Source organism: Salvia miltiorrhiza, unplaced genomic scaffold, assembly GCF_028751815.1.
Source record: "Salvia miltiorrhiza cultivar Shanhuang (shh) unplaced genomic scaffold, IMPLAD_Smil_shh original_scaffold_468, whole genome shotgun sequence".
Taxonomy (NCBI): domain Eukaryota; kingdom Viridiplantae; phylum Streptophyta; class Magnoliopsida; order Lamiales; family Lamiaceae; genus Salvia; species Salvia miltiorrhiza.
In genome coordinates, this window is record NW_026651556.1 from 163,446 (window position 1) to 186,239 (window position 22,794).

The 22,794-nt window shown below is 36.9% G+C and overlaps 2 protein-coding genes across 3 annotated transcripts; both read left to right on the forward strand.

Moving 5' to 3' along the window:
• Window positions 1–427: 427 nt before the first annotated feature.
• Window positions 428–6,601, forward strand: LOC131004915 (uncharacterized). The gene is made up of 3 exons (XM_057931682.1): window positions 428–1,009; window positions 1,763–2,905; window positions 2,984–6,601. The coding sequence occupies exons 2-3, from the start codon at window positions 1,970–1,972 to the stop codon at window positions 6,599–6,601; spliced, it is 4,554 nt and encodes a 1,517-aa protein (XP_057787665.1). The 5' UTR covers window positions 428–1,009; window positions 1,763–1,969.
• An 11,168-nt stretch (window positions 6,602–17,769) lies between these two features.
• On the forward strand, window positions 17,770–21,966 carry LOC131004881 (protein NDL1-like). 2 transcript variants are annotated; one of them, XM_057931635.1, is made up of 11 exons: window positions 17,770–18,131; window positions 19,524–19,623; window positions 19,721–19,818; window positions 19,959–20,047; window positions 20,173–20,233; window positions 20,304–20,390; window positions 20,475–20,552; window positions 20,660–20,716; window positions 20,830–20,885; window positions 20,973–21,108; window positions 21,430–21,966. In XM_057931635.1, the coding sequence occupies exons 1-11, from the start codon at window positions 18,069–18,071 to the stop codon at window positions 21,655–21,657; spliced, it is 1,053 nt and encodes a 350-aa protein (XP_057787618.1). In that variant the 5' UTR covers window positions 17,770–18,068; the 3' UTR covers window positions 21,658–21,966. The 2 variants fall into 2 exon arrangements, with proteins under 2 accessions (XP_057787618.1, XP_057787617.1); XM_057931634.1 differs by having other exon boundaries at window positions 17,787–18,131; window positions 20,657–20,716.
• Window positions 21,967–22,794: the final 828 nt, after the last annotated feature.

The following is a 22,794-nucleotide window of genomic DNA, read 5'->3' on the forward strand; positions in this document are numbered from 1 at the left end:
CATGCCACTTATCCATGTACATAAAACTGTGGATACTAATCTTTCTGACATTTTTGCCCTTAATATTCAAAGTTATAATTATAATCATTAAAATGAGAAGTAAAATTCATATTACCTCTTACAATACTTCAAAACTCCCCCCTCCCCCAAATTTAGTAATCCTAAATCCACAAATTTACATCCCAAAATTCAAAAGCCCTAAAATTTGAATTACTCTTCTCCAAATGTTTGACGCCGCCTTATTTCCAAACCCTAAATGTTGCCGTCTCTGCAAGCATTTGCCACCATTGCCTCTCCAAGACTCCAAATGTCTAGTCGTTGCAGTAGCCCTTAGGAGGTGATTGGTAAGGTGATTGGTATGAAGGAATGGAGGTGGGAATGGAATGGTGATTACTACCTTCATTCCATTCTGATTGGGCGTATTTATACGCATTTATTTGGGGGATTTTGGTGTGGTTTCTATGTTTAATTCGTGTTAAATATCATCTTTTGGACATGATTATGATCTTATATGTATTTTGATGGTATTTGATAGGTTTTGGAGAAAAAGTATTAATTTTGAGAAGAGTTTTGAAGTGGTGAAGTTGTGTGAAGAGGAAGTTGTGCACGTCTGCCGTGCGGTGTGCCCATTTTATCTGGACGTGGTTTGATCGCATGGATTAAAGTCTAAATTGGCGAGATGTTTGGGCGATTACTTGCTTTCGATTTTGCATGGGTTCCTTTTGCTATTGGGCCCATACGCCACTTTAGTGGTTTAATTAGATTAGATTAAGTTTGTTTTTAGTGGGCTTGTCATATGCGCCACTTTTTCTTAAATCAATTTAGTTTATTAGTTTGTTAGACCTTTATTATGTTTCATGGGCTTTTACGCCACTTTAGTATTATTAGGTTAATATTATTTTAATTTCCTTAGTCATATATATATGTAGTTAGCTGCAACTAGGGCATAACACAATTCACGCCAACTTTGGGGAGAGCAGCTACTGGACGCTTGGAGTTCTTCAATCAAGTTTTTATTTCTTCTATCTTGTTTCGTAATTTATTCTTTTATTTTGTTTGTGTTATTTAATTATGAGTTCTAGCTAAATTCGTTTATTCCGGCATTGATTAGGGAAGCACTAGCGAAATTATTCTGTGAGATCTAATTGTTCTTATACGTTATTTTATGCTTGCATCTGCGATTCTCCATGTTTAATGATATTAATTGTTTTAATCCATTAGATAGTTGCAAATATTTATTGGGTTAGAATTAATTATATAGCCAATGGAACCGGCCATCCGTAATTGTGGTTTAGGTTTGATTAGTGGTAAATTGACACATCAGGGTCAAGGGAAAAGCAGTCTTAATTCAATAATCCTGCGTCAGAGTTTATTGGTTTTGAATCGGGTTTCTCTAGATATTAATGCTGTCGGCTCATTAAACCTATAGAGCGTCTCTTACGGTTGTCAGTCGATTAGGGTAGTAATTAGTGAAGCGTCTTCCTGGTTACCGAATAATTAAAGAGAAATAAGATCACGTCAGAAGCGTCTTCGGTGGTTATAACTGATTTGTTTGCATGATTTAAAGTTATTTTTGCATCGATGATCAGAATAATTAAGCTAGGGTGGACTTAATTGATTGCTGGAATTCTTTTATTAATTGTTGGAATTTTTATTCATCTTTTAGCTATTGGAAAAATTGGTTTATTTGGATTTTATTTATTTAATTTTAAGTTTAGTATTTTCTATATTTTATTCTCAAAATTTCGTGGGTTACTTGCAGACTTTAATTAGAGAAATTCTCGCCAGTCCTTTGGGAGACGATTTTGCTTACTGCTGTCTGCGCAGTGTGGGCATACCGGCTGACTGCCGGATATTTTTGGTGTAAAACGACGCACCAAATTTTGGCGCCGTTGCCGGGGATTGGTTTTAAGCAGGATTTTACTGATTTCAGTCTGTCTTTTATTTTTAGTTATTTTATTTTTAGTTTATGCCACGTTCTTCTCGTACAGGCGTATTAGTTTTTGATCCAGAAATCGAGAAGACTGCACGAAAGTTGAAGAAGCAAGCTAAGGAGTGGAAAAAGAGATCCAATTCTGCTCCACCGAGTCTTGAGGATCAAGAAGAAATTGAAGATCCAATGGGTGGCCGTAATAATAGGGATGAGGAGAACGATAGAGAGATCGTTGATCCTCGACAGGAACCACCTCAACTGATCAGAGAGTTAGGCCGTCATAGAAGCAATCGCCCTTTGTGCATTGTCCTTCCTGCCATTAATGGCAACGCTGAAATACGGCCTGGTTTCATTCAAGTGCTACCCAAATTCGGTGATTTACCTGGAGAGAGTGCACATAAGCATCTGGCTGAATTTGATCTAGTTTGCTCAACTCTACGCCCTCATGGTTTTACTGAAAATAATTTGAGGCTATTGACTTTTTCTCATACTTTGCAGGGTAGAGCGAGAGATTGGCTTTTTGATCTTCCTCCTGGTTCGATTAGAACTTGGGGAGATTTAGAAGAACAATTCTTGCGAAAATTCTTTCCTGAGTCCAGAGCTGCAAATTTGAGAATGGCCATTAGCAGCATTAAACAGAAGAAGGCGGAGAGTTTAGCCGATTATTGGGAGAGATTCCAACAGCTGTGTCGCAAGTGTCCTGATCATGGATTTTCTGACTACCAATTGCTTACTAACTATTTTTATCGTGGTATGTCTTCTTTTGATAGGAAAATTGTTGACGCTGCTTGTGGTGGAAGCTTGACCAATAAAACTTTGGACGAAGCAAAGCAACTCATCGTTGACATGGTTTCAAATGGCCAACAATATGAGGATGAGGATGATGATCGTTATAGGCCAGTGCAGAAAGTAGAAGATTCCAACATGAACGAGAGAATTGATGCTCTCACCTCTTTAGTTAGAGGACTTGCTGTCTCTAAAACTCAACACGTTCAATGTGGAATTTGCTTTGAAAATAATCATCCTACTGATGCATGTCCATCTCTGCAGGATAATAATACTGAGCAAGCGTGCATGGGATCCGCTGATGAGCAAGAGATGAACGCACAAAGGCAAAGGCGAAACGACCCTTTTTCCAACACCTACAATCCAGGGTGGAGAAATCACCCAAATTTTAGGTGGAGACAGCAGGAACCAGGGATGTACGCGCCGAATCCGCCGCAGGCTGGACAGTATGCCCATACCGCACGTCCTGCACCGAGTTCTGCACCCAATATGAGCGATATCATGAAGAGCCTCGCCCAGAGCAGTGAAATTGTGAAGAATTTGGTGCAAAGTCAGCAGGCATTCCAGCATGAAACTCAGGCAGCGTTGAGTAATATGGGCACACAAATCACGCAATTAGCCACTCAGGTGAACAAGCTGCAGGCGAATCAAGGCCGACTTCCTTCTGTCACGGAGATGAATCCCAAGGAAAATGCAAGTGCTGTAACTACAAGAAGTGGGAGAATTCTAGTTGAGCCACAACCTAAGCAGCAGGACAAAGAAGAAAAGCTCGATGAAGCCAAGGACGATGCAATTAGTGAAAAGTCACCAGAATCCACCGAGCCTAGCTCTTCTAAGGTAAGTGGAAAACCTAAGGTTTCAATTCCTCAATCACTGACTGCACCACCTTTTCCTTCTAGGTTGGCTCAGAACAAGAGAATTGAAGAAGAGAAGGATATTCTAGAAATCTTCAAAAAGGTAGAAATAAACTTGCCCTTGCTTGATGCAATTAAGCAAGTTCCCAGGTACGCAAAGTTTTTAAAAGAGTTATGCTCTAAGAAAATGAAGTTTGGGAATGATGCGAGAATTCGAGTGAGTGAGAATGTTTCTGCTGTTCTGCAAAGAAAATTGCCCCAAAAGTGTCGAGATCCTGGTATGTTCACTATTCCATGCATTATAGGTAATAAGACTGTTGAGAGAGCCATGCTAGATTTAGGAGCATCCATAAATGTCATGCCTTATTCTGTGTATAAGGATTTGCAATTAGGACCTTTGAAAGACACTCGTGTTATCATTCAGTTAGCTGATAGGTCTACTGCATATCCCGAAGGTGTTGTTGAGGATGTCCTTGTCAAGGTCAATGATTTGATTTTTCCTGTGGATTTTTATATTGTTGATATGGATGATTCTGCTAAGCAATCCTTGATTCTTTTAGGGAGACCATTCATGAAAACTGCTAAGGCAAAAATTGATGTGGATAGTGGAATGCTTAGCCTTGAATTTGATGGAGATATTGTCACATTTAATATTTTTGAGGCTATGAAGCATGTTGAGGATCCTGAATCTGTGTTCATGATTGATGTTATTGACCCTTTGGTTGAGGAATTTGTTAAGAATTTCAGGGAGGATGAGCTTGAGCAGGTTATTTTCAGTTCCCTAACTGAAGAGAACATCAAAACTGAGGAGAATGAAGCCATTAGAGAGATTATCATGCAGCTGTACTCAACGGAGGAAATTCCAGTTCGGCACTTGTCGAGCAGGATGCCCATACCGACCAGCACAGAACCGATTTTGCCCTCTGTTGTGAAGCCACCGAAGCTGGACTTGAAGGTACTGCCCCAGCATCTGAAATATGTGTTTTTAGGAGAGGATGACACGCTGCCAGTGATCATCAACAATGAACTCAGTGCAGAACAAGAGGTAAGGTTGGTAAGTCTTCTTAAGATGCATAAATCTGCCATTGGATGGACTATAGCCGATATCAAAGGTATTAGTCCCTCTACTTGCATGCATAGAATCTTACTTGAGCCTAATAGTAAGCCGTCTAGGGATCCTCAAAGAAAATTGAACCCTGTCATGAAAGAAGTTGTGCTTAAAGAAATTCTTAAATTGCTTGATCTAGGGATTATTTATCCGATTTCTGATAGTACATGGGTCAGTCCTGTTCATGTGGTTCCTAAGAAGTCTGGTTTTCAATTGGTTAAGAATGAGAAGAATGAGTTGATTCCCATGAGGTTGCAAACTGGTTGGCGTATGTGCATTGATTTTAGGAAGTTGAATAATGCTACTAGGAAAGATCATTTTCCATTACCTTTCATTGATGAGATGCTTGAGCGATTGGCTGGTAAGGAATTCTTTTGTTTTCTTGATGGCTACTCTGGATATTTTCAAATTTTTGTAGCTCAGGAAGATCAAGAGAAAACCACTTTTACTTGCCCTTTTGGCACTTTTGCATGGCGTCGTATGCCGTTTGGATTATGTAACGCTCCTGGTACTTTTCAGCGTTGTATGATGAGCCTATTTTCTGACATGATTGAGAGTTGCATAGAAATTTTCATGGATGATTTTACTGTGCATGGAGACTCTTTTGACCATTGTTTGACTAATCTTGAACAAGTTTTGCAAAGATGTGTCGACACTAATTTGGTGTTGAACTTTGAGAAATGTCATTTCATGGTGAGAGAGGGGATTGTTCTTGGGCATGTGATTTCTGCAAGAGGAGTAGAAGTTGATAAGGCGAAAATTGATTTGATTGTTAAGTTGCCTTATCCTTCTAATGTGAAAGAGATTCGTGCTTTCTTAGGCCATGCAGGTTTTTATAGGCGTTTCATAAAAGACTTTGCAAAGACTGCTCAACCTCTCACTAGGTTGCTTCATCAAGATGTGTCTTTTGTGTTCGATGACAAGTGCAAGGAGGCCTTTGATTTGTTGAAGAGTAGACTCACCACTGCCCCCATCATTCAACCACCAATTTGGGGAGAACCTTTTGAAATCATGTGCGATGCAAGCGACTACGCCGTTGGAGCAGTGCTAGGGCAGATGGTTGGGAAAGAGAGCCATGTGATTTACTATGCTTCCAAAACTCTCAACCCGGCTCAATGCAATTACACAACCACGGAGAAGGAGCTTTTAGCCATCGTTTTTGCTTGTGAAAAATTTAGATCATATTTGATTGGTTCTAAAGTTGTTGTGTACTCTGACCATGCAGCTCTTAAGTATTTGCTCTCTAAGAAAGAATCTAAGCCTCGCTTGATCCGTTGGATTCTACTTTTGCAGGAATTTGACTTGGAGATTAAAGATAAAAAGGGAGCCGAGAACTTGGTAGCTGACCATCTGAGCAGACTGCAGACTGTGTCGGACGGTATGCCCATACCAGACGACTTCCCAGACGAACAACTGCTGCACATCGACGGTAACACTCCCTGGTATGCTGATTTGGTTAATTTTCTAACTGCTGGAGTTTTTCCTAAGGGAATGGAGACAACCCGTAAGAATAAGTTGAGGAGCCAAGCAAAATACTTCATATGGGATGATCCTTATTTGTGGAAGACCTGTGCGGATCAAGTGATACGACGTTGCATCCCTGATGAGGAGATTCATTCCATTTTGAATTTTTGCCATGCTCATGCTTGTGGAGGTCACTTTGGTCCCAAACGAACAGCACGTAAGATTCTTGATTGTGGTTTTTATTGGGAAACTATTTTTAAGGATTCTTACAATTTCTGCAAAAATTGTGACAAGTGCCAAAGAACAGGTAATATCTCTTCTCGCAATGAAATGCCTCAAGTCCCTATTTTGGTTTGTGAAATCTTTGACGTTTGGGGAATGGATTTTATGGGACCGTTTCCTAGTTCTTTTGGAAATTCTTACATTCTTTTGGCTGTTGATTATGTTTCGAAGTAGGTGGAAGTGAAGGCCACCCGCACTAATGACTCTAAAGTTGTTGCAGGGTTCCTTAAAGCTAATATTTTTAACAGATTTGGAGTGCCCCGTGCCATCATTAGCGATCAAGGAACTCATTTTTGCAACCGCACTTTGGAAGCACTTTTCAAGAAATATGGAGTCCATCATCGAGTTGCCACAACATATCATCCACAATCCAACGGTCAGGCTGAAGTTTCTAACCGAGAAATCAAGAGCATCCTTGAGAAAACAGTCAACCCGAGACGAAAGGATTGGAGTTTGAGACTGGACGATGCGGTATGGGCATACCGCACTGCATTCAAGTCACCGATTGGTATGTCTCCGTACAGGCTGATTTTTGGGAAGCAATGTCATCTACCTGTTGAGATGGAGCATAAAGCTTTTTGGGCCGTGAAGGAATTCTGTTTAGATGAGAAAGTTGTTGGCAAAGAGCGGAAATTTCAACTGCAAGAATTAGAGGAGATTCGATTGGAGGCGTATGATCATGCAAGTCGTTACAAGGAACGAACTAAATTTCTACATGACAAATACATTCGAAGGAAATCCTTTGAAGTTGGGCAGAAGGTTCTCTTGTTTAACGCACGCTTAAGGATTATGCCAGGAAAGTTGAAATCTCGTTGGTTGGGCCCGTTTAAAGTTGTTAGTGTGAGTCCTCATGGAGCTGTGGAAATCCAAAGCCTCGAAACACAAAAGTGTTTTAAGGTTAATGGACAATTACTCAAGCCATATTATGCTGGAGTCGAGATGGAGTCGTTCAATGCGCTTAGCCTGACGTCTCCAACCATCGTTTAAGGCTTTTGGAATTTCTTTTCTGTCCAGCCAAGGACGTTAAACAAAGGCGCTCATCGGGAGGCAACCCGATTTTTCTTGCCCTTGTTTTGTTTATTTTCGTTTTTTCTTAAAAAAAAAAAAAAAAAAAAACTTGGGGTGTGTTTTGGTCAATTTCGCAGGTTTGGGGGTTGCCCTCCAGTTTCTGAAAAGTTGGGGGCCAAGGTGCAAATTCTAGAACTAGGGTTTTTGACTAAAGTCAAAATTCCCTCAATTTGGTTTTCCCCAACGCCACCCCCTCCATTCCGCCGCTGCTCCGTCCGTCCACCCCTGCCCCGACCACCAGCGAACCGCCCAACCACCATTCCTCATCGCCGGAAGCTTCAGTCCCTCATCCACCTACATGATTCCATTTCAGGGAAGTTTCTTTCTTTTTGCTTTTCGTTTTTGAAGCTTTTGATTTCTTTTAGTTGTCTGCTGTTGTTTCTGTTTTGGTCTGTCATACTCTCACACAATGAGGACATTGTGTTGTCCAAGTGTGGGGGGGTGTTTTTATTTTGTGTGTTTTTGCTCTGTTGATCTGTTGATTTGGTTTTCGAGTCAGTTTCGAGTCCTTTGGCAATATTATGATGGATGATGTGAAGAGTTGAGATTAGGATATTGGATTTGGTATGATAGGCTGTTGCTCTTGTGATGGAATTATGCATATGTTTGTAGGTGTTCTTGTATGAGAAAAACGTGCAAAATTTGATCAAAATTACTTGAAACCTACTAAATTGTGAGGATTGAGCCCTAATGAGCACACATGACTAGCTCTAATTGTTTCTTTGATGAGTGATTGATTCGAACTTCAATGCCGAATTTCTGGTTTGCCCTGTTGCCATAGTCAAGACTGAGTTTGAGAATTTAATGCATGAAAATGATTAAGGCATTTAGGAATAACCATTATTTTGGCCTGAACATATTATCCGAAACTTCACTATTCCCTTAGTGAGCCAGTTTGTGCCTAATTTGCTCCTTTTTGTTTGATGAAAACTCACATATATTGAGCCTTAGCCTGTTTTAGCCTGCTTTTGTCCCTTGAAAACATGTGAATGCACTATATTATGACGAGATGAGAAGATGAGTACTCCTATAATTTTAGTGTGTTGAGAGATAGTTCATTGATTCTATGGGATATATATGCTGTTAAAAAAAAAGAAAAAAAAAGAAAAAGAAAAAAAAGAAAAAAGAAAAATAGAGTTCTATAATAAAATGCATACGTTTTGAGGATTGTGGATATGTTGAGGAGTTACTCTAGAGTTTTATTGATGGAAGGTCTGGTGTGTTGCATGTTTTCAATCATATATTGAGCCTCTTTGATCCCCTTTTTCTTGTTTTATCCCACCTGTACGTACCCTAGCCCCATTACAACCAAAGTGCAAGACCTTTTGATTTGTGCATTGGTTCCATATTTTGGTGGAGATAGTGACATAAGGGCAAGCTGTGTTTGAAGGCATAAAGCTGTGAATTGTGTGAATCTATTCTGTCCATATTTGTCTTTTGAGAGAAATTGAGTGAACTTGGCGAGGCAGGATTGAATTTGCACAATTTTGACTTGAATGAAGAACATGGCATAATTTTCTGAGCAAGAGCATAGTTAGTGGTTTGTGAATGATTGTATCTTGATCAAGACTTTGAGTATTATCTATCATATTGTTGCCAAAGCTTTGTTTTTGCTGTTTTGAGTCTTCTTTTGTTCCTTCCCTGTCGTTTTGTTCTTTTTGGTGCTCGAGGGCGAGCTTTGTTTAAGTGTGGGGGGATTTGATTGGGCGTATTTATACGCATTTATTTGGGGGATTTTGGTGTGGTTTCTATGTTTAATTCGTGTTAAATATCATCTTTTGGACATGATTATGATCTTATATGTATTTTGATGGTATTTGATAGGTTTTGGAGAAAAAGTATTAATTTTGAGAAGAGTTTTGAAGTGGTGAAGTTGTGTGAAGAGGAAGTTGTGCACGTCTGCCGTGCGGTGTGCCCATTTTATCTGGACGTGGTTTGATCGCATGGATTAAAGTCTAAATTGGCGAGATGTTTGGGCGATTACTTGCTTTCGATTTTGCATGGGTTCCTTTTGCTATTGGGCCCATACGCCACTTTAGTGGTTTAATTAGATTAGATTAAGTTTGTTTTTAGTGGGCTTGTCATATGCGCCACTTTTTCTTAAATCAATTTAGTTTATTAGTTTGTTAGACCTTTATTATGTTTCATGGGCTTTTACGCCACTTTAGTATTATTAGGTTAATATTATTTTAATTTCCTTAGTCATATATATATGTAGTTAGCTGCAACTAGGGCATAACACAATTCACGCCAACTTTGGGGAGAGCAGCTACTGGACGCTTGGAGTTCTTCAATCAAGTTTTTATTTCTTCTATTTTGTTTCGTAATTTATTCTTTTATTTTGTTTGTGTTATTTAATTATGAGTTCTAGCTAAATTCGTTTATTCCGGCATTGATTAGGGAAGCACTAGCGAAATTATTCTGTGAGATCTAATTGTTCTTATACGTTATTTTATGCTTGCATCTGCGATTCTCCATGTTTAATGATATTAATTGTTTTAATCCATTAGATAGTTGCAAATATTTATTGGGTTAGAATTAATTATATAGCCAATGGAACCGGCCATCCGTAATTGTGGTTTAGGTTTGATTAGTGGTAAATTGACACATCAGGGTCAAGGGAAAAGCAGTCTTAATTCAATAATCCTGCGTCAGAGTTTATTGGTTTTGAATCGGGTTTCTCTAGATATTAATGCTGTCGGCTCATTAAACCTATAGAGCGTCTCTTACGGTTGTCAGTCGATTAGGGTAGTAATTAGTGAAGCGTCTTCCTGGTTACCGAATAATTAAAGAGAAATAAGATCACGTCAGAAGCGTCTTCGGTGGTTATAACTGATTTGTTTGCATGATTTAAAGTTATTTTTGCATCGATGATCAGAATAATTAAGCTAGGGTGGACTTAATTGATTGCTGGAATTCTTTTATTAATTGTTGGAATTTTTATTCATCTTTTAGCTATTGGAAAAATTGGTTTATTTGGATTTTATTTATTTAATTTTAAGTTTAGTATTTTCTATATTTTATTCTCAAAATTTCGTGGGTTACTTGCAGACTTTAATTAGAGAAATTCTCGCCAGTCCTTTGGGAGACGATTTTGCTTACTGCTGTCTGCGCAGTGTGGGCATACCGGCTGACTGCCGGATATTTTTGGTGTAAAACGACGCACCACATTCCCTTGCTTGGTATGTTCTTTTTGTAGGAATCACCATTCCTACATCTATGGGAATGGTCATTCCTTTCATCTACCATGGTATTAGTCATTTCATTCCATTCTTAAACCATCTAAATTTAAGTTTTGACATGTATATTTGTATAAAACATGCATCATTATTATTATTATTATTATTATTCAAAATATAAAAAATATTGTTTCAATAAAAAATATATATTTTTTAAAATAAAATATTATCAACTTTAAATAAGCAATAGTCTAATATATATATTACATCCACAAAATTACCATTTTAATTTAAATTTTTGCAAATGTTCTTCATGAAATACATCAATAAACTATTATCTACTCAATTATATTTATAATTTTTATACTTTTAAAGTGATGTAAAAGGTAATTTAATAAAATAAAATATTTCATTTAATTCCTAAACTTTATTTCTAGCTACCAATCATATGAATTGATTTTTTTTTAGAATTATCATAGAAATTAAATTAAACAAAGAATGACAATTCCATTCCTTTGGTATTCCTTGTGCATACCAAGCATAGGAATCACCTAAGGTTTGTCATTCATTTCCCACACTCATTCCATTCCACCCTTATTCCATTCCATCGTACCAATCACCTCTTAATGTTTTATTAAGATTGAGTTAGGATTCGTTATGTTGTACTTGGTTGCATGAAAAATGTGCATGTATACATGAAAAATTCAATCATTTCACGAAAAATTTGAAAGGATACACACAAAATATGAATTTGCCAGCCTTTACATGATTTACACATTACGCGATTTTTCGCAACATATTTAAATTCGTGTAGCAATGAATCATGTAAAGGCAGACATCCATATTTTCTGTGTAATTGAATTTTTCATGTATGCATACATATTTCTGTATAATCAGAAATAAATAGCAGATCCTAATTTAATAGTCATAATAAACTTAACAATTTATTACTAATTTAAAAGGCCTATAAGCTAAGAATAATTTCAAGAGTAAAGATCATAAAATGTTGCCCAAATAATCAATCTCTCTCAAATTATTACCATTTTTTAAAATCTATTCTAAAGCTAGACTTTGACCAACAAATACTCAAGTTATGAGAAACTATATGCAAAAAAGAAAGAAACATGTTCACTTTCACCATTTTTGTCACGAAAAGAAACATCATACTATATACTATCACCATTTTGGTCATGAAAAGGAACATCATTATAATAAATAAAATATATTACTGTAGTGTGCTTGTGTTGGCCAAGCGATAAGGGGTTAATGTCTAAGGCTAAAGGTCTTAAGTTCGAGGCCCTTATGACGCGACCTTTAAATTTCTTTATTTAATACTATTAATTTATATAAAAAAATATTATTGTGTATAACAAAACATTATTATAAGAAAATAATTATTATATAAAGAAGCTCTTTTATAAAAAAAAATTATATACTCCCTCCGTCCACGAAATGAGTACCCATTTGTGGACGGCACGGGTTTTAAGAAATGTATGGAGTGTAGTGTGAATAGTTTAAGGGTCCCATTTTTTTAGTGTATTAACTAAAGAGATGTGTGTGGTACACTTGCCAAAAAGGGAAATGGATACTCATTTCGTGGACGGACGAAAAAGGAAATATGGGTACTCATTTCGTGGACGGAGGGAGTATAAAGAAGTATTATTATAAAACAATATTATTTTATATAAAAAGAATGTTTTTACACGTTTCTATGCTACAGATGATTTCTAACTACTAAATTCCAACCTGATACACATGTACATGGAATGTCAGTCTAGTTCGAAACTCATGAGTTAGTCCGAATAGACTGATAATCTAAGAAGATTAGAGTATAAATTTTTTAGCCCAATAAAATTCAGCTCAAATAACCTGACGACTGTCACAACTAGATCAAATTGGCCCGAAAATAGCCTGAATGTTCATCTAATTATATGAAAATTTTCTCGTTAGTTGACTTTTCAACTTCATTACTTTCCTTTTGAAAGTTAGTATAGTAAGATTTTTTTCCCAAAGATTTGTGAAATATATATGATTCAATATTCAAAAGTTATACTCATTATTTCAATTATCTATGTTTTCAATCTAATACCCTCGTCTTCCCTAAGAGTGCATAACTTTTGGTTGCACGGATTTTAATAAATGTTAGGTGAGTATATTGTGAGTGGAGAAATAGACTTACTTTTATTGTAGTACTCACGTAGTAGGACGGTGTCCAAAAATGAAGAATGCACATTCTTATGAGACGTACCAAAATGATAAAAAAATGCATATTGTTATGAGATAGAAAGAATACTTAATATAAAAATTAAAAAATAACAATAATTTAAGAAAAATATGTGCATATATCCCTATCCCTCTAAGAGTTGCATATCAGCATTATACAAGTCAATGTTGAAATGTTATTTATTTATACATATATTTATTTATATAATTGTAATTAGAAATATATTAGTTAAATTTTTTTGATAAATTTTTTGAACCCGACTAGATCAACGGGTTAGCCCGAAACCAAAAACTTAGTTTAGGATTGAATTTATAACTCAAAAACAATTCAGTTAAAATAACCCGTGACCTAAAATCTGATAAGTTGGATCAATATTAGTTGGCTCACTTAGAGTTTAGGATTGAATATCAGCATTATTCAGTTATATGTGTACGTATAACTTTTGTTTTAGTTTCTGATATCATATGTGATCGTAGTTGTATTAGAATTCTACTCCATACTCAAAACTTGGCTTTTTTTAATCTAAATTTAGTATATATTCGTCAACATTGTTGAGATACACTTATGTGTAAAATAGAATCCAGTAAACGATGTAGAGGGTGTTTGATTGAATTTATAAGTTCTTTAAAATAGTTTATAAGCTCCTTCATATTATTTGACAAAATAAGTTCCTAAATAGCTTACAAGCTCTGAAAATAAGCTTTAAGAGCTTATAAGCTCCCCAACAAATAAGTTCATCTACCCCAACTTATTTTCTCATTATCTTATAAGCAACACTCATTTTATAAAAATAATTAAACTATAATTTTTTATTTTCATTATATATCATTCTAATTTCATTTTTCTTCGATTTTCTCTCTGTAACAAAAATTTTCTCTCACTAACTAAAAATTCTCTTTTTAGCTTATAAGCTAAATTACTCAAACATTTAGACAACTTATAAGCTACTAACAAACTATATCTTATATAAACTCTTGAAATATCTTATAAGCTCCAAAAGTTTATAAGCTCTTTAAAATAAGCTTAGCCAAACACCCTCGTAATAAAATACCCTAGTCACATACTTTTTTTTTTTTAGAGGAAAACAACGGTATTGAATTAACTCAAATCCCGACAAACTAACTCCAGGAGCCAAACCGGGAAATTGGACTCCCAAACAAAAACATCAGTGCAAGAGAGTGCATGATGAGCTAAAGAGTGAGCAACAACATTTGCTTCACGTCTAACGTGGCGGAAATCAACCACACAAGCTTCCCGTGCAAAGGAAAACGCATCACGAAGATCTTCACAAAGAGTTTCCGAGCTCACCTGTTCGTCATGGGCCACATGCACAGCAAGAAGTGAGTCCGAGTACACCATGATTGGCCCAAGGTCCAGCTGAAGACAATGACCAACGCCCAGTAGCATAGCCTGCAGTTCTCCCATCAGCGTCGTAGCCGTAGCGCTGATCCTCTGAGCTATCGCCGCCACCAGCTCGCATTTCCAATTTCGCACCACCATCCCTGCTCCTCCGAAACTCTCTCCCTCTGCTCTCGCCACGTCCACATCCAACCTAAGGAAAGTTTTCTTGGGTGGGATCCATCTCTTATCTCCCTCCGGAGGAAGAAGTCGCTGCTCGTCTCCCCAAACCCTCCGCGCTTCAACAAAGTTTGATAGTATCACTTCGCAGCAGCCCACCATATCCTCTTGCTGTTCAAATTTGCCCTCATGTTTAATATCACACAGCCTTCTCCAAATCCACCACAAGCAGACACCAAAAAGATCCAGCTCATCCTCTCCACCTTCATCAGCTACACGAGAAAAGATCTCTCGGCAAGAAAGTCGAGAACAGTCCGACAGAATCCCCCACCACTTGCTTCGTTTCCAGTAAGTCCTCGCCTCTTTACAAAATATCAAGCAATGCGTAGTAGTTCCCCAGTCCGCCTTACACCAATAGCAAATCCCTTTGGTTGGAATGTGATGTGATCGTAGATTGACGTCCGTTGCAATCCAGTCATTAAACAGCCTCCATAGGAAAATTTTAATTTTAGGCGGTAAATTCCTCCCCCACGCCAAGCTCCAAAACTCCTTATCCACCGTAGACGTCGAGTGAGGGTCCGGGTTATAAAATCCGACGCCAAAAAGATACCCCGACTTGACACTATATCTACCCTTCTCATCGAACCGCCAAAACCTATAATCATTCTTCTATAATAAATTCGACATTTTGACTTATGAACTGTAATTAATAATTAATAATAATGTATAAAAGGACGAGCTAGCTGCTAGAACTCATGAACTTTGCTGTAATTTATAATGTCAACTTTCTTTCTCACATTTCATGCCTCAACTTTTTTAGCAGCACTCATGCAAATCAGCATAAGTTAATATATATATATATATATATATATATATATATATATATATATATATATGTGCATTTGTTGGACGCTCCAATCGAAATGATATACAAGTGTACTAGCTAGCTAGATGTAAAAAAAATAGTCGAGCTACTTGTAATTTTAGATATAATTGTTGATATCTTTGCAAAAACCGTGATGAAATGACAATATAGATCAATTATTAAATCGATATGAGGAAAATATATATGTGGTGGAAGACGAGGAATATGACCACATACCATCTTATTTTATTTTACAAATTGAATAACTTTCTTAACTACTGATCTTTTTTTCCTCATTGAATAAAATGTAGTGATTAATATTCGCAAGATGATGTAAAACATTTTCTAATGTGTTGAGACTTGAAACTATATTTTACTTTTATATTTTTGCATCACACATCAGGCTTTTGGGGGAGGGTTTTATTAGAAGCTTCGCATGTCAAATGCTGACTTGCAGTAATAAAATACTACTCCTTGGTAATTAAAACTGTAAAAAATGTTATAAAAATATGTAAAATTGTGAATATATTTTTTTAAGAGTGGATTTTGAAAATAACCACTTTTATATAGTAAAAATAAATTTTACCCACTAATATAAAAACTTAAAAAAATACCCACATTTACCATTTTACCCTTACATATAAAAATTTTACAAATACCCACTGTTCACTGGTTGTGAATTCAACTCGAATTCAAGTATTGGTTGTGAATTCGCGTGAATTCACAACCAACATTATTTCGAGGTGTGAATTCACAACCGATAAAACTTGAATTCACAACCAACATTATTTCAAATTGTGAATTCACAACCAATAAAACTTGAATTCACAACCAACACTATTTCAATTGTGAGTTCACAACCAACGCTGATAATTCAGTTGTGAATTCATAAACGTGGTTGTGAATTCAAGAACATTTGTACAAAATTGCGCGATTTTCATCAATTTCTTCGTTGCATATATGTTTTTTCGATTACGTTCAATTGAATTAGGGAGAAATTTATCCAATCTGTAGAAATTCATTCCAATCATTCTCATCGGCATCAAAATTCATCCCTAAATTCAAAATTCATTCTAGAACAAAGCTTCATCAAAATTCAAACATGAGGAGATTTGCAGTGATGGAGAGGAGCAGAGATTTACGAAGAGAGAGAGAGAGAGATGCGATGCAATTTTCAGAGAGGGAAGAGTGGGAATAGGGCAGCGGTACCCCAGCGAAACCAGCGGCGGAGGCATCGGACCTTCGCCGGTCCAAGGCGGCAGCGACAGAACAGATCGAGAGGGAGAGAAGATCTGCGATGAGAGAGAGAGAGAGAGAGAGAGCGAGAGGAGAGAGAGAGAGAGCGGTGGCCGCGGGCGGAGGCTAAAATCGCGGCGGCGTTGGCTAAAATCGAAGGAATTGGTGGATGTTGCAGCAGATCTACCATTGCAGTTGAAAGAGGCGGCGCGACGACGATTCACAGCTAGAGGAGGCGACACGACGAAGAAGATGATGATGGAGAGAGAGATCTATGCCGCCGTTCCTCGACCGGAAGGCCGTCGACGCCGACCAGCTGCAACTTCGATCCGGCGGTGCTCCGCCGTCCGCCGACGCTGATCGGGGAGGAGGACAGCCTGGAGCAGCGGAGGAAGCCGATCGCCGCCGCAGTCCTCGGCCTCAGCAAGCTCCAGATCGAGAAGAGAGCGTGCAGAGAGAGAAGAGAGCTTGCAGAGAGAGAAGAGAGAGAGAAAAAAAATGAGAGAATGAGAGGAGGCTAGGGTTTGCCCATTTATATAGAAGGGCAATTTAGTCCTTTAACACAAAAAGTGGGTATTTTTTTATGTTTTTATTTGAGTGGGTAAAATTTATTTTTACTATATAAAAGTGGGTACTCTTATATATTAACACTTTTTTTAATATGGAAGTCATTGTTAAAATTTCAAATTATTTAAGAAGTTATATATATGTATTCTTATGCGATTAATAAAAGAGGCACTCTCCCGTGCAACTGGTTTCGGAATGATACTACTTCAACATATAAATGACACTTGAAGATCTTCAAGTGTCATTTGTATGTTGAAGTAGTGTTATTCAGAAATGTTCAAGTGTCATTTCCCGAATAAAGTAGTGTCATTCTGGCAACCAGTTGCGCGGTGCAACCGGTTGCACAGGACTATTTGTATTAATAAAATTGCTTTCAAAAACACTTTTATAACTAGTAGTAATATAAACATGAATGATAAGCCTATATATATTTCTGATTTTTTTTTTTAGGGTAATGTATATTTCTTAATTGAGTTCATCACATAAATTTTGTAACGGAATTAAAAAAAAAATCAGTTGCAGAAACGGCACATTCCCGTATTTAAAAACGGTCAACGGTGTCGGCCGTTAACTGCGTTAAAGTTTTGACCACAGTCCATTCTTAATCGCAAGAATCCAAAATGACAGAAATGCCACAGATCAATTTCAATTTTAATTTATTTCATTTGTATTTGTATTCTGTAGATAGACTACAGAAGATAGAGAGAGAAAGCGTCGGTGGGAAATCGGTTTACTGAAATAGAAATAGAAAAAGAAAAAACTGGAAGAATTGTTGACATACAAAATATATATACATACATATTTCGTATAAATTATGTGAGATAAAAGGGGGCGAAAGAATCGCTTCGTATATAAGTCATCAAAAGCTGAAGACCCCTCATTCGATATATGTATGTATAATCGGATATTTATGTTTATTTAGAGAGAGAAACTCAGAGTAACAAATCCAATATTGTGTGCGTGTGTGAGGAAAGAGGCGACGGCATGGCTGAATTAAGCGTTGATTCCGTTTGCCTCGATGTGGAGACAATCTATCTCGGCGGGAAGGTTGTAATTTTTCCTTTTTTTGCTGTTTTTCTGACATGTTCTTGAGGTCTATTGCTCTGCTTTTCAATTCATGGGTATGCATCATTGCTTCGTGTTCCGTAATCATTGTAAAATTTACTTTGCTTTTGACATTCTGTTTCTGAAATGAAACTTGCTCATTTTGGTATTGCAAATTTGAAATGTTATATTTGCGTGCTACTTTCCTTTTTTGGCTATGTCTTTATTCGTTTGCTCCTTAATTTTACCCCAAGAATTTGGAGCCTATTGTTAAGAATTAAGCACTTTTATTGGTTTAATTTGGGTCTGCTTCTAGTTTGTGTATAATTTCGGAATTGCCGGCGCAATATATACAGCTTCAATTTGGGATAACTTTTCTTTTGAATCACTCTAGCTTCTAGTTTTGATTGTTACATTTCCTCTGGTAATGGGCTTCCTCCAGTTGTGGCCAGAAAGTAGTTTAGGTGTAAATTTTTTTTTTTTTTATGACTTGGTGAGTTTACATTTCATAATCTGATAGTTGTCAGAATAGCTTTGATTTTGTTTCCTTGAATAAAGTTAAGGAATAATATCATGTTTTCTGTTTTATCCAATTCGTTATGTTGACCGTCTTGCTAAAAACATAAGTAGCCTTGCCAGATTGAAGTTTTGGCCAAGTTCATTTAAAGACTTGATGATAACATCAATATTTCTTTGTCAATTTTGAGAAATTTACCATGTGATACAAACTACAATATGTTGCACACTATACTGTTCTTTGAAGTATCTACATTATCTTAGTCCGGAGGATTCTACTGTTTCTGATGCTTGAGCTTGTTGGCTTCTGATTCATTAACGCCTTTTGTTAAAACTGGTTTGTCATCTATAGTGGTTTGTGTTACCTGTAGATTTCATTATCATAATTGTATGTTGATATAGCTTGGCTGTTGCTCCGTCTATTCTATTTCTTATGCAAATGGGTGGAAGTGGCAATCATTACAATTTTAGCATATCTGTCAGCATAACTATAGTTCGGTTCTAGAGGCTCCTCTTTGTAAATGTGAAGTTAAGGTGTCAAATGATTGGGAATTGCAGAACCTTTATTCTGCTTTGACTTTTTATATTAATTATTTCTATTTAGCATCTTGCTAAAAGGTGGGTGGATGCACATGGTTTACTTTATTCTTAAGGATGAAAAAGTTGCCAGAATAAATTATGGGGTTTTCCTTTCCTTGAAGGATGATCAAGCAAATGAATGGTTATTTGTGTTTAACTAATGGTTTCCTGTATGGTGAGAAAATACTGGTGCTACATAACTTCTCTCTCTTGCGTTACTATATTCTGAAGAGGTTGAGTAAACTTGTCAACTTGATTGTGAACTTTTTCTTATTATCTATCATGTGTATCTTCAATCAGGAGCATATTGTGCGAACAGGAAGTGGCTCAGTATCTGTTATTATTTACGGTGACCCAGACAAACCAGCTCTCATCACTTATCCAGATTTGGCTTTAAACCGTGAGTAATGAGTTTTTCTATGTAATAATCATTTTCCTTTAATTGTTTGGACATTACTCTAACAAATATTTATACATGTGGTTTCTTTTTCTATCAGATGTATCTTGTTTTCAAGGTTTATTTTTTTGTCCGGAAGCAGCAGCATTGCTCCTTCACAATTTCTGCGTTTACCATATCAGCCCTCCTGGGCATGAGGTTTGTCATGACCCATCTTGTGAATGATTGCATTGTAGATTTGTTCTTTTCATTATGTTAATTGTTAGTGTGCTTTATAGATTATTAAATAATATTACTCACAGAAAATTTAAATGGGACTCTGATAAGAGTTCTTGCAGTTGGGAGCTGCTGCAATTAGTGAAGGTTATCCTGTGCCTTCTGTTGATGATTTAGCAGATCAAATTCTTGATGTGCTCAACTATTTCAGGTGACCTTAATACTGCATCTATTTTGTAAATTTTATGTTGCCAACCTTAGGTTTCTCGTACTGCGTCTTGTTATTTGCTCCATTCTTGATATGTATTTCTAATTGATGGAATTTGATCTGGTCAGACTTGGTGCAGTCATGTGCATGGGAGTAATGGCTGGCGCTTACATCCTTACCTTGTTCGCCGTAAGTTTTCGGTAGTGTTTCATGATTATAACCGAGTCTTTCATAGAACTAAGAGTGTTGATGTTGACAGATGAAATATAGGGAGCGGGTTGTTGGTTTGATACTTGTATCGCCTTTGTGCAAAGCACCATCGTGGACAGAATGGCTCTGTAATAAGGTTATACATCTACACTTCATTATTACTATTGTCTTTCGACATGATTTGATGCGTGAAAATAAAAACTATAATGGAACTATGCAGGTGATGTCAAATTTGCTGTACTATTATGGTATGTGTGGTCTTCTGAAGGAATGCTTACTGTACCGTTATTTTAGCAAGGTATTTCACAATCCTCTTCAATAACCAGCAAATTATCCAACTGCCATATATTCTGGAGCTGTTTTCTTGGAACTTTTTGGTTACATATATTCTCTATGATGTAGCAGGAAGTTCGTGGCAATGCAGAAGTTCCAGAATCTGACATAGTTCAAGCATGTAGAAGAGTTAGTGCTTGAAAGAATCTATTTTTGTTAATTTGTTGAAACCAACTTCTATGTGTCCTTATAGAACACTTACTCAGGAGAATAATGCGTTTGTTTCAATATATCTAATCCAGCTGCTGGATGAGAGGCAGGGCGCAAATGTACTTCGTTTTCTCCAAGCCATAGATGGGTAAATGAGTTCATATATAATAGTGATTTCCAGTCCAAGTTTTCATGATAATATGTTATCTCATTTAGTTTGTTTTGCCAATTATAGGAGACCTGACCTAACTGATGGTTTGAGGAAATTGAAGTGCCGAACACTGATATTTGTCGGGGATAGTTCTCCTTTTCATTCAGAGTCTCTCCACATGATTACGAAACTGGACAAGAGATACAGTGCCTTAGTTGAGGTTTGTACTAAACATACTCAGAAATATACTTCTTAAACATTAGATGAATGAAAGCATTTTATTAATATCTCAAGAGGAGAAAGAAGAAGCAAGCATGAATTTTCAGGTTTTGGACCGATTCTTAAATACTACAGCAATGCATGATTGTAGGTTCTGCTCAATTTATCTTCGTATCTATTACTTAACTGATTGAAAGATTTGAATTTGGCCTAAAGATGAAGCTATATCTCGAATCTTGTGTTACGATAATGGTAGTATAGACTAGTGGTCTTAATGGTGGCGAACTCTGTGCTTATGCAATGGAAGGACGTTGTCGTGCAGGTGCTTGATTGTGGATCAATTGTCACGGAGGAGCAGCCGCAAGCAATGTTGACATCGATGGAGTATTTCCTGATGGGTTATGGGCTGCACATGCCGAGTCAGTATAGTGGCAGCCCGAGGAGCCCGTTGAGCCCTACTTGTATCGCGCCAGAGCTCCTGTCTCCGGAGAGCATGGGATTGAAACTGAAACCGATCAAGACCCGCGTCACGTCACAAAGACACCATTAGATTTTATTTGTCACTCTGTAAAGTTGGGAGGGCCATATATAGTTTTTTCTTGTTTCTACCATTTGTCATATTCTTTGGTTGTTACTGTTGTCTGAAATGTTGGGGTAGAGAAGGAGAGAGGGCTGTAGATATATATACATACATTATAAAAGACTGGAAAATTCTTTAATTGGACATAGGGCGGGAGGAGTTTGTTGGATGATTCATTCATTTGTAGTCGTTCATCAACTTGTAACATCTGTTGTAAATCTTGAATGTCACACCTTTTGATGACGGCGAGCTATCAATAAATAATGTACACCCGACTGAGCTGCTCTCTCTCTCTCTCTCTTTCTATATATATATATATATATATATATATTCTAGAGAGAACTATATTATTTGTGAGAACGGGAGAACCATCAAATCTAATGCATTTACTGTAAAAATTAATGCATTCGCTGTTAAAATTAATGCACTAAAAAAATGCTCCCTTCAGGATTCGAACTCAGGTTCCATATTCATCCAACAAGATGATGCATTTACCGTAGATCTTGATGATCGAATGGCTGAAAATAGTTCTCCGTTCTTTTTTTATTTATGGTTCTTTCTTGAACCTCTCCCTATATATATATACATATATGTGATCTGTCAATTTGGTTTTCGTACAAATGGAGAGGGAAGCATGGCTTGCAGGCACATGGAGGCAACCACTTTTGTATTGGGGTGGCAGTCGCGGCAAATCAACTTTTGATCGTTGAGTAAATAAATATTTAAAGAATATTATTGCAGGACCCATCATCAATTAAATTATGTAGTAGTAATAGTTTATGTATGATGCACGAATGAGAAAGGTAGCCATGGTTGTTGATTTTGTTTTATTGTGTACCAAGCGAAATCATTCATTGGTTTTGTTTCTTATATTGTGGGTCAAGGAAATGGTACTTTTAACCTACTGCAAGAATATGTTACTACTATATTATTACAAAAAATAATTGTAATTTTGTTAAATGTTTTTAAACATCCAATAATTTTTAGGTGTCTACGGCTCTCATAGTAGGTTCTCCCTCCGTCCCACGATTGTTGTCCCACTTACCATTTTGAATTGTCCCATTCAGGGACGGAGCCAGGGGGGCTGGGGGGGCTAGAGCCCCCTCC

Coding starts and splice junctions, on each gene's coding strand:
- LOC131004881 (XM_057931634.1), top strand. CDS start 18,069: ATGGCTGAATTAAGCGTTGATTCCGTTTGCCTCGATGTGGAGACAATC. Junction 20,234..20,303: donor ACATCCTTACCTTGTTCGCC/GTAAGTTTTCGG, acceptor TGATGTTGACAG/ATGAAATATAGGGAGCGGGT. Junction 21,109..21,429: donor GATACAGTGCCTTAGTTGAG/GTTTGTACTAAA, acceptor GTTGTCGTGCAG/GTGCTTGATTGTGGATCAAT.
- LOC131004915 (XM_057931682.1), top strand. CDS start 1,970: ATGCCACGTTCTTCTCGTACAGGCGTATTAGTTTTTGATCCAGAAATC. Junction 2,906..2,983: donor CTTTAGTTAGAGGACTTGCT/GTCTCTAAAACT, acceptor CCATCTCTGCAG/GATAATAATACTGAGCAAGC.